At 32.5% G+C, this 10,888-nt stretch overlaps 1 protein-coding gene across 4 annotated transcripts; it reads left to right on the plus strand.

Annotated features, from left to right (window-relative positions):
• The first annotated feature begins 627 nt into the window (after positions 1 to 627).
• LOC107819762 (endo-1,4-beta-xylanase 5-like) lies at positions 628 to 4,591 on the plus strand. Of its 4 annotated transcripts, none has more exons than XM_016645908.1 (9): positions 628 to 833; positions 971 to 1,062; positions 1,685 to 1,785; positions 1,922 to 2,138; positions 2,239 to 2,408; positions 2,501 to 2,599; positions 2,693 to 3,098; positions 3,264 to 3,640; positions 4,043 to 4,591. In XM_016645908.1, exons 2-9 carry the CDS (start codon positions 984 to 986, stop codon positions 4,385 to 4,387), a joined length of 1,794 nt encoding a protein of 597 aa, XP_016501394.1. In that variant the 5' UTR covers positions 628 to 833; positions 971 to 983; the 3' UTR covers positions 4,388 to 4,591. The 4 variants fall into 4 exon arrangements, with proteins under 4 accessions (XP_016501394.1, XP_016501393.1, XP_075095855.1 ...); XM_016645907.1 differs by having other exon boundaries at positions 974 to 1,062; XM_075239754.1 differs by having other exon boundaries at positions 629 to 833; positions 1,736 to 1,785.
• Positions 4,592 to 10,888: the final 6,297 nt, after the last annotated feature.

The raw sequence follows: 10,888 nt of genomic DNA on the forward strand, positions 1-10,888 counted from the left end.
GATGAATGCCATATGGCTTGCCACTTCAGCGCCCCTAAACCATTTTACCCTTCCTTCTATTTTTTTTCCACCACTAGAATTTACTTCTCCTCCACCACTATTTTCACCATTACCGCTACCATGAAAAATATTGTATTTTAAATTTTAGTCTATTATATATGGATTAGGGGCTTTGAGGTGGCATGCCATATGATATTCATCTCATCAAATATCAGTGCCAAGTAGGATTGGATGTCCACCTGGGACAAATTTAATAGAAGAAGGGTATATTTAAATCAATAGTATTTGCAGAGGTATATTTGGACTCAAAGTATAACAAAGGGTATATTTAAATATATTCTCATAGTATAATGATATATTTGGCCCTTTGCCGTTTTAAAAAATTAATGCATTTGTTTGGTCCCACTAAATACCCCTAACGGGTAAGCACTAATGCATGTGGTCATTTAAAAAAATAAATGCATTTCTAAATTTCATTTATTCAATTCTTATCCCAATTAAATTCACCATTGATGTCATGCTAAATTTAGCTATGGATTTGTTCCAAGAAATAACATCGCACTATGAATTTTTTTCTTTCACGTTTAACTTTGTATCAATGCAAATTCTGATTCTCGTATTAAATGAGTAATTTTCAGAATTGCTCAGTCAAATGAGGAATTTTCATACTCACCTAGCTTTTAAAGCTCAACTCCCTCATATTTCAATCATGGTGGTATTGTGAATGTACATTTTGTGACAGTGGTATGTATGTATTATGATGTGGTTCATATAAAAGAGAAGAGTGCAAAGAAGAATTGAAAACAAAAAACCAAACTCCTTTGTCTACGTCAGTAAGTTATCTAAGCCTTTGTTTAAATAGTTTCTTGTGAATTTTTGTATATGTATATTCATTTGCTTCTCCTTTGGCTCATTTAGCCAAGGCTTGTTTACATCTATTTTTATGCTACTCTTTTGTTTTTTTTAAAAGCAGCTCTTCCAACATGGGACAAGGCAGAAAGTGTTACATGGCTACACTTGGAAATAATGGATTTCTTCTCTGCTTCTCCTTGTTTTTGGCAGGTCAGTACTCAATAAGCTTATTATTAATTTGCCATTATATAAACAAGTTTTAGAATTAGTTGATCCATGGGTAGCTCTAGGATAAGGCCACTAAATCTTCTGCTTTAGGCCCCCAAGTGTTAAAAGGCCCCCCAAAACTTTTTCTATTAATTATAATTATTTATATTGTTAATGTTTTTAAGTTAACAAAATATTAATATTTTATTTCAATACACTATATTGGTTCTAGTTATCAAATATTTTATTAGTAGATATGAATATTTGAATAATTTAGCTCAAAATTTGAGAATATTATAAGACAATGTTATACTGTGGAATACTTAAAAGAAAACTTAAGAAAATTTGTTAAGATCATGCGATTTTTCTTGGTTATCTAAATTAATCGTGTCTATTTGTCCAACCATTGTCTCATTACTAATACTATTTCATCACATTTTCTTAAATTTTGACTTTAAGCCTCCAATTTCATTGAGCCGCCCCTAAGTTGATCCTAAAAGTAACCATCATTTCAAAGTTTTCAAAAGTCTTAAAACTTTTGCATTTTATTTTAACCTGAACTCATGATGATATAGAAAAGATGTTAAATTTCTTGTTCTTGAGTCAAATTGGCAATTACTTGCAGGTATTTTCCATATCTTATATGAAGTAATTAACAACAATTTCAATTCTCTAGGATATTTGGTTCATGGTGCTACACCTTACGACTATTCAGCAACAATAGAGGTATATATACAAATGGTCCCTATATATTCGTATAATTTTATATTGTTTTACATTGTGTATATAAAAGTTAAACTTTTCGATCTCACATACAATTAAATGTCTTATGCAAGCCTTGTTTTGGAATTGTTAATTTCAGTGCCTCAACCAACCATTGGGTCCTCAATATGAAGGTGGTTTAATTGCAAATCCTAGTTTTGACAAGGGCGTAGAAGCATGGAAAGTAGATGGTCATGTAAAAATTGAAGCAAGGGAATCTGGTGGAAACAAATTTATTGTGGCTTATAATAGAACAACGCCCTTTAGTATTTCACAATCTTTTAACTTGAAGGAAGGGGTATTTTACACGTTTTCAGGTAAAAAATATTATAGACATAAAAGAAATTTTTTTATTCTTATATATTTGCTTTTGAAACATGGGTTCCATCAAGTTAAAAAAATAATGTTATTTTGCAGCTTGGGTTCAATTAAGTGAAGGATCGGATATTGTGGTTGCCATGATTTACAACTCAGTCGAAAATACTGTTCATGTTGCTGGATCAGTAATAGCTAAATCTGGATGTTGGTCTATGATCAAAGGTGGTCTTACTGTTGATCAAAATGCACCTTCGGTACTCCATTTTCAGGTATGATTATAAAGTTTAGTGACCATGTTGTGAATATGGTATCTTTTACTAATAGACAATGAATCATTGGTCATGTATTTCATCTTGTACAGTGCAACAACACCAAGTCCGAGTTAAGGGTTGACAGTGTTTCTCTGAAGGAATTCAGCAAACATGAGTGGCAGGAAAATCGGTTGAACAACATAGAGAAGGTTGTTTCTAACCTAAAGATCTACTTCACTTCAAAAGAAAACTGTCATTCTTTTCTTCTTTCCTCTTATTTACCTAATTTCTTTGTGTGATAGGTTCGGAAAAGAACATTGAGAGTAAATGTAGCAAACAAGAATGGCAAGAAGATTCAAGGAGCAAAAATCAAGATTCAACAGAAAAAACTTCAATTTGTTATTGGCTGCGCAACACCATCTTCCATTTTAATGTCCAAATCCTATCAAGAATGGTTCGTGTCCAGGTTTACAACAACAGTTTTCGACAACGAGATGAAATGGTACTATACCGAAAGGTTACAAGGCCATGAAAATTACACAACCCCAGATGCAATGCTCAAGTTCTTTATTGATCATGGGATTGATGTAAGAGGACATAACATCCTATGGGGAGCAGCTACCCAACGTTGGGTACGAGACTTACCACCAAGACAACTTTTAAGTGAATCTGTACGACGAATGGGTAGTGTTATGTCAAGATATGCGGGTAAACATTGGCAGATTCAGAATTTAAACTTGATTATTCAATTTTTATAGTTCTTAACAAAACTAATTGTCCTTTGAAATTATAGATTCAAAATATAAAATTTTAGTGGTTTTAGTATTAAGTTCAGTTGAACACATAGCTAAGAAGCTCCATCGGCCTGTGCAGGTAAACTGGTTGCTTGGGATGTTGTAAATGAGAATTTACACCACCCACTTTTTGAGGAAAAGCTTGGGAAAAATGCTTCAGCCATCTTTTACAAGATTGCAAGCTCACTAGACACTAAAGCCACTATGTTCTTGAATGAGTTTAACACTTTAGAGCACCCTGCAGATATGGTCTCTATTCCATCCAAATACGTTGAAAAGCTTCGGGAGATTAAGGTATTTCCAGGGAATGAGGAGTTGGTTATTGGAATTGGACTTCAAGGACACTTTGATCCTCATCCTAATATACCATATATTCGTGCAGTCTTTGATGTTTTAGGAGAAACTAAAATGCCCATTTGGCTCACCGAGTTAAATGTAGAGCCCTGTCCAAAACAGGTACTAATATCATTTCAGCATTTCATGTTAAGCATCCTACTTTTTCTCCCTTGTGCAAATTTAACTCGAGTTTAACTTCTATGCACAACACCCGGGGAAAATACTTCTATACATAACAAGTGAATATCGTTCTACCCCTCTAACTTTGCGTAAAAATCAAATACTCACTTCAACTCTGAACAAGAGACATTTCCTCCCTCGTATTTTAGGAAGTGTCTGTTTTGCCTTGACATTTCCAATCCCCCCCTCTAAGTAATATTGTTTTAATACTCATTATATATGATTCCTTACCTATAGGTGCTTTACTGATGATTCATGTTTTAGCAGGTCATCTAAAAGAGAATTACAGATTACCGCCTATAATAAGTGGAATTAACAATAGATTATTGCGTGTGGTTACAGGCATACTTTTTGGAAGAAATAATGAGGGAAGCATTTGCACATCCTGGTGTTAAAGGGATGATGATATGGATAGGATGGAGTCCAAATGGATGCCATGAAATGTGTCTAGTAGATAGCAAACTCCAGAATTCGCCATCAGGGGATGTGGTTGACAAGCTACTTGCTGAATGGAAGACAACAAACTTAAACGGAGTTACAGACAAAGCAGGAGCTTTTGAGGTTAAGGTTTTTCATGGAGATTATTATGTCACAGTTTATAATCCTAAAACTGGTGCCAATGTCACAAGGGAAGTGCAGGTCTATGATAATAAGTCTGAAACAGTGGATGTTTCGATTACTTTATGAAGTTCATCTTCAATAGCAATCACATGCCACTGAATTGAAGTGTATTGAGAAGATGCACGAATATTATACGTGCCTACATTGATATTTTATTACGTTATCATTTTCTGTATCAGGTGTGAGTATTGAGAAGAAAATATTAGTATTCTGTGGTTGAAATTCTATGTCTATAAGATATAGTATAATATATGAATCCTTTCTATAGCATTTCAAGATCTAAATTTTCCCTTTTTCCCTACAGTCCGTAATAAATTACCGCTTAGCGTTTTACAAAAATGTGCTATGATCATCTCGAGGATTAATTGAGCGGCAGTTAAATTGAGTCCATTACTCAAAGTGGTCACTCAACTATTCGAAATGTTAGGGATATATTAGATATGCCCTGGATCCAATCTCATATTTGATGATTTGAACATATTTTTGTGAATGTTATTTGATATAAAAATATATGGCATATGATATTCGTTTATCATAGTTATTATTAATTGCTTGATTAATTTAATAAGGTCCTTGATTAAATTTTGAAACTTGTCATCATGATGGAGATCATGATAATGAGAGTAAAGTCTCTTACAATTTAATCTAAATTTTGTTCTTGATCGTAGGATTATTAATTTGGACATTAGTAATCCGGTTAGATCAATATTTATGTAATCGTCTTTATGGGATAAAGATTAGTTGATCTCATTAATTAAATAACATAAATAGATGATGCATATAGAGATATGATCATTGAACTGATTCATTGGATAATTCATAATGGTTAGAATTACCATAAACTGTCAATAGGATATTCTCTTGAAGAATGTGATGTAAGAGTTTCCTTTGACCTGATATCATCATAGTAATTGACAAGTTATTTATTGTGCTTTGATACTAGACACCTATGGCCCTAGGGCGATAGTTGAAAGGATATTGGGTACGATTAAATACTTGTAGAATTAGTGATTGATCAACATAGAATCTGTCAACTCTTGGTAATGAGTTTAAACTCCATGTTGTCATAAATTATAACCAACCAAATTAAGACCTTGGCCAGGGCGATTGAATGAAAGAAGAAAAGAGTTTCTTAGGTTATTCAATAGTCGATTATTTTTGACATGAACACATAGTCGGTCGCCTATTAGGATTTGACAGTTGAACTATATCCTAGGGTGACCCAGAGCTATAAGGACAGAAGGAATTAATACATTATTCTTCTACAGGTTCTTGAGAGTAAATTTTATACGTCATGTTATCCGGTCGTTAAGGAGTGTTGCTGGACGCCACCCTTGATTAGTATATTGATGTGATCAATTTACTACCGGTTTAATATTAAACCTATGGGGTCGCACACTAACGAGTGTCCTGATCTTTGCTAAAGGATTAATTACTTTATTATTTGATAATTAAATTAAAGAATTTAATTAGTCAAATAAATTTAATTATTAGTTCAAATAAAATATTATTATATTCTTTGCTACCACAGAGGATATAATTAATATTGTGGACAAGTTGATTTTAAATAAGAAAATTAAAACATCTCTTGGTTGATATACATATATGCACTTGGTAATTATAATTAATATTTGTAGAATTCAATTTAGAATTGAATTCCATAAATGAGTTACATGTTTTTATTTTAAAATATTGACTAATTTGTAGAATTCAATTTAGAATTTAATTATATAAATGAGTTATATGTTTTTATTCTAAAAGTATGACTAAGTTGTAGAATTCAATTTAGAATAGAATTCCATAAATTAGTTACATGTTTTTTAAATATTTACCATAAAGCATAAAACATTGAAAATTATGTGTGTGTGTGTGTGTATATATATATATATATATATATATATATGTGTGTGTGTGTGTGTGTGTGTGTGTGTGTGTGTGTGTGAGTAATAATTAAGAATTATGGTGATATAGATCTTATACATATTGTAAAAACCAAGAGAGTTATTCTTGAGAAGAAAATTGCTTTGAGAAAGTAATAGTGCAATACAAAGCCAAGATAGAAAATATTAGTACAAGAAAATTATTTTTTGTTCTTCTATCTTTGAGAAAAATTTCAACACAATATTTTTATTCAATTTGTTCGCGGGATTTCATTGATCAAAGAGTTAATAGCAAGGATCAGTCTCGGTGTGGATACGCATAGAGTATTCGCACTATCAAAGAAATTTAAAACGAGACTCTCTTCACCAGGTACGTCTTAGATCCGATCTTTGACATGCAAAATAAATTTTAAACACGAAAAGATCTGTCTAGGATTGTTATTGTCTTCCGCTGCGTGTTATGAACACTTCTATGCAATCCTACAGTGGTATCAGAGCCGTGGTTTATTGTGTCTAAAATTTATTTACGAAATATTTTAAGATTATATTTGAAGAGTTCAAACCATAATACATGTGTCTTGTGCAATAGTCAAATTGTTTGAATGCATATGAATTGATATTATTTTATTGTGAATAAAATATGTATTCATATACTATTGAGATAGTTCGTAACTTGAATTTAAAATTTCGTACAAGATACGGCGATAATCTATAATAGGTTATTGGATTATACAATTATTTTAATTGTTATTAGTTTATGAGATATAAATTAATAATAATGTTCTAGAATGAATTATTTTATGTGACATATAAGATAAACATGTTAGAAGATATTGAATTTTATTTTTATGTCACGTGCTTGTTCATTACATAATTTTGAATTATTTATTACATGTGATGTAAATTAATTTAGGACTAAGCATGTAGACAACTTGAACTAAATTCACATTCTATAAAAGATTTGATCTTTATGTTATTAAAAATTATTTTAGTAACAATTCTCTCTTACTAAAATTTGAGTTCTTAAATATTAAAATATAAGATATTTTATTATAAAACTATCCAACAAATTAAATAATTTTATTTATTTCTTGTTTATAAGGAACGGCCTAACAACCAGGAGACTTATAGTTCGAGAATATGTTAAAATTATTTATTGCATTAGATATATGGATTGAAAGAATTATTTAATTTTACACTAGACGCCTGGACTACCCGGGGGAGTATAAAATTTAATAAGTTCTTTGATTTCATGATGGTTGAACTCAACTATGCCAATAAGATCGACCTGACTACTAGGGGACTATTTGACATAGAGCTATTTAAGAATATTGTATGGGGATATAATTGGTAAAAGTACCTACCTTTAAAATATATGTGAGAAACGACTTGACTTCCAAAGGGCTCATACATATTGTTAAAGGATTCCTTTACTCCACTAAAAGAAATAGAGATTTCTTAAACTATATTGAGGGTAAATAGTTTAAAATAATTAGTGAAAATATCATTTAGATAAAAGTTCATATCTTTATGATATATATGTAAATATGTTCTTATATTATTGCCTTTTCTTTTCCATATTTTAGATTTCTCAATATATATGTTATATCACTGCGTGGAATACTTGAGGCCAACAAGTTGGTAGGATCAAACTTTGATGATTGGTACAGAAATTTGAGAATTATTCTCATGCACCATTGTAAGAAGATAGGACATTGTAAGAGAAATTGTCATGAGTATCTTGCAACTCTAAATGACAAGAAACAAGGTAAGACTCAAATGAAAAATATTTTCAAAGTTTCTTTAACTACTACTGATGCTTCATTGTGGGTATTAGATACTGGCAGTGGTTATAACATCTGTAATATGTTGCAGGGGTTTCAAATAAGTAGAAGGTTGAAGAAAGGAGAAATTAATCTACAAGTTGAAAATGGTGCAAAAGTTGCGGCCGTAGCTGTAGGATCAATTTCTTTAATAATGCCTACGGGCAAAGTACTTATGTTGGATGATTGTTATTACGTTCCTAAGTTTGTTTCGAACATAGTTTCAGCTTCTATGTTAGACAAACGTGGTTTTCGCATTATCATAAGCAATGGTATTTGCTCTATTTATTATGGTGATAATTTATATGTGAATGGCTATCTCCAACATGATGTTTATGTCTTACCTAATGTGAATGCTAATTCGATTATGCATGTTTCAAGTCTTAAGAGGAAAAGGAATGATCAAGTAAATCATACATATCTTTGGCATTGTAGACTTGGTCATATTGGAGAGAAAAGAATTAACAAGTTGTACAAGGAAGGGTACCTTGACAAGTATGATTTTGAATCATATCTAACTTGTGAATCTTGTCTCAAAGGAAAAATGACCAAATCTCCATTTACTGGAAGTGGAGAAAGAGCTACTGAATTATTGGGACTAACTCATACAGATGTTTGTGGGCCCATAAAAATTCAAGCTAGAGGTGGATATTCTTACTTCATCACCTTCACTGATGATATGTCAAGATATGGATTTGTATATCTTATGAAACACAAATCTGAATCTTTTGAAATGTTTAAAAGGTTTCGTAGTGAAGTTGAGAAACAGACTGGTAAAAGTATTAAAGTACTAAGGTCTGATAGAGGTGAAGAATATCTTAGTGAAAATTTTACTAGGTATCTCAAAGAGAATGGAATTCTCTCACAGTGGACACCTCCAGGAACACCACAACATAATGGTGTGTCTGAAAGGAGAAATCGAACCTTATTAGATATGGTGAGATCTATGATAGGGTTCACTGATCTTCCAATAAATTTATGGGGATATGCTTTGGAAGCAGCAACATACTTACTTAATAAAGTTCTCACTAAGTCAGTCTCTACAACACCTTATAAGATATGGAAAGGACGTAAGCATAATCTTAAGCATATTAAAGTTTGGGGTTATCCATCTTATGTTAAGAGACTTCAATTTGATAAACTTAACTCAAGATCTGATAAGTGTAGGTTCATTGGGTATCCCAAAGAAACAATGGGATATTATTTTTATCACCCTTCTGACTATAAAGTGTTTGTGGCTAGAGGAGCAATCTTTTTGGAAAGGGAATTTCTTTTCGAAGAAATTATAGTGGAGAAATATAACTTGATGAAGTTCAAGAAACAAATGAATCAACATAAAATCAAGATCATGAAACACAAGTTGAAGAACCTTTATTGGATATTTTGAAGTTGACAAGGAAGTTGTCATCTTCAACGGTTGAAGTTCAAGAACTAAATATAGTTCAAGAATAGGTTAATGAACCAGTTCCAAACCAAATTGAACAACAACCAAATCCAACACAAGGTGAACAAGTTGTACAAGCACCTCTTAGAAGGTCTACACGAGAATGCCATGTACCAACTAGATTAAATCTAATGGTACAAGATGATGTATCAAATGAGGTTGATCATAATGATGATGAACCTAAGACCTGTGAAGAGGCTATACAAAGTTCTGATTACGAGAAATGGGTTCTGATTATGAGAAATGGCAAAAGGCCATGGAATCCGAATGGAATCCATGAAGGAAAATAAAGTATGGACTTTAGTTGAACCTTCAAAGGATATAAAACATATAGGTTGTAAATGGGTTTTTAAGAAAAAGATTGGAGCAGACGGAAAGGTGGATACCTACAAAGCCTGTCTTGTTGCTAAGGGATATCGTCAGAAAGAAGGAGTCGACTATGACGAGACTTTCTCTCCCGTGGCAATGCTCAAATCAATTCGGATTTTGCTTGCTATAGCAACCTACTATAATTATGAAATATGGCAAATGGATGTGAAAACAACTTTCCTTAATGGTGAGCTAGAAGAGGATGTGTACATGACACAACCTGAAGGTTTCACATCTCCGTCTGATCATAATAAAATTTGCAAGCTACAAAGATCCATTTATGGACTAAAGCAAGCTTCTCGAAGTTGGAATATTCTCCTTAAAAGACAATTGAAAAGTTCAATTTTGTTAAATGCGAAGAAGAACCTTGTGTGTACAAAAAGGTTAGTGGGAGCACAATTATATTCTTAATACTTTATGTTGATGATATATTGCTCATAGTAAATGATATACCGGCATTGCAAAGTACCAAGATTTGGCTATCTGAACAGTTCTCCATGAAAGACTTGGGAGAAGCAGCTTATATATTGGGAATAAAGATCTATAGAGATAGATCTAGGAAGCTGCTTGGGATTTCCCTGTCCTTGTACATTGATAGCATCTTAAAGAGGTATAACATGGATAATTCCAAAAGAGGCTATCTACCGATAGGCACTGGAATTACTCTCAGCAGGGAGGATTGTCCTAAAACACCTGAAGAGAGAGAACGCATGAGTAGGATCCCATACGCTAGTGCAGTGGGAGCAATCATGTATACCATGACATGTACACGTTCTGATGTGGCTTATGCACTAGGAGTGACTAGCCGATATCAGGCAAATCCTGGTGAGGAACATTGAAAGGTGGTGAAGACCATTCTTAAGTACTTAAGAAGGACTAAAGACCAATTCCTCATTTATTGAGATTCTGAGTTGAAACTTGAAGGTTATACTGATGCAAGTTTCTCTTCAGATAGAGATGATAGCAAATCTATTTCTGGTTATGTATTCACCTTAAATGGTGGGGCAGTGAGTTGAAAAAGTTCCAAATAAGCTACAGTAGTTAATTCAGT

Source organism: Nicotiana tabacum, chromosome 19 (genome assembly GCF_000715075.1).
Source record: "Nicotiana tabacum cultivar K326 chromosome 19, ASM71507v2, whole genome shotgun sequence".
Taxonomy (NCBI): domain Eukaryota; kingdom Viridiplantae; phylum Streptophyta; class Magnoliopsida; order Solanales; family Solanaceae; genus Nicotiana; species Nicotiana tabacum.

What these genes read in the sequence shown, in the direction of transcription:
- LOC107819762 (XM_016645908.1), top strand. Translation starts at nt 984, where the DNA reads ATGGGACAAGGCAGAAAGTGTTACATGGCTACACTTGGAAATAATGGA. An exon ending in ACTATTCAGCAACAATAGAG is followed by an intron (nt 1,786 to 1,921) that starts GTATATATACAA and finishes TGTTAATTTCAG; the next exon opens with TGCCTCAACCAACCATTGGG. An exon ending in TAGAGCCCTGTCCAAAACAG is followed by an intron (nt 3,641 to 4,042) that starts GTACTAATATCA and finishes GTGTGGTTACAG; the next exon opens with GCATACTTTTTGGAAGAAAT.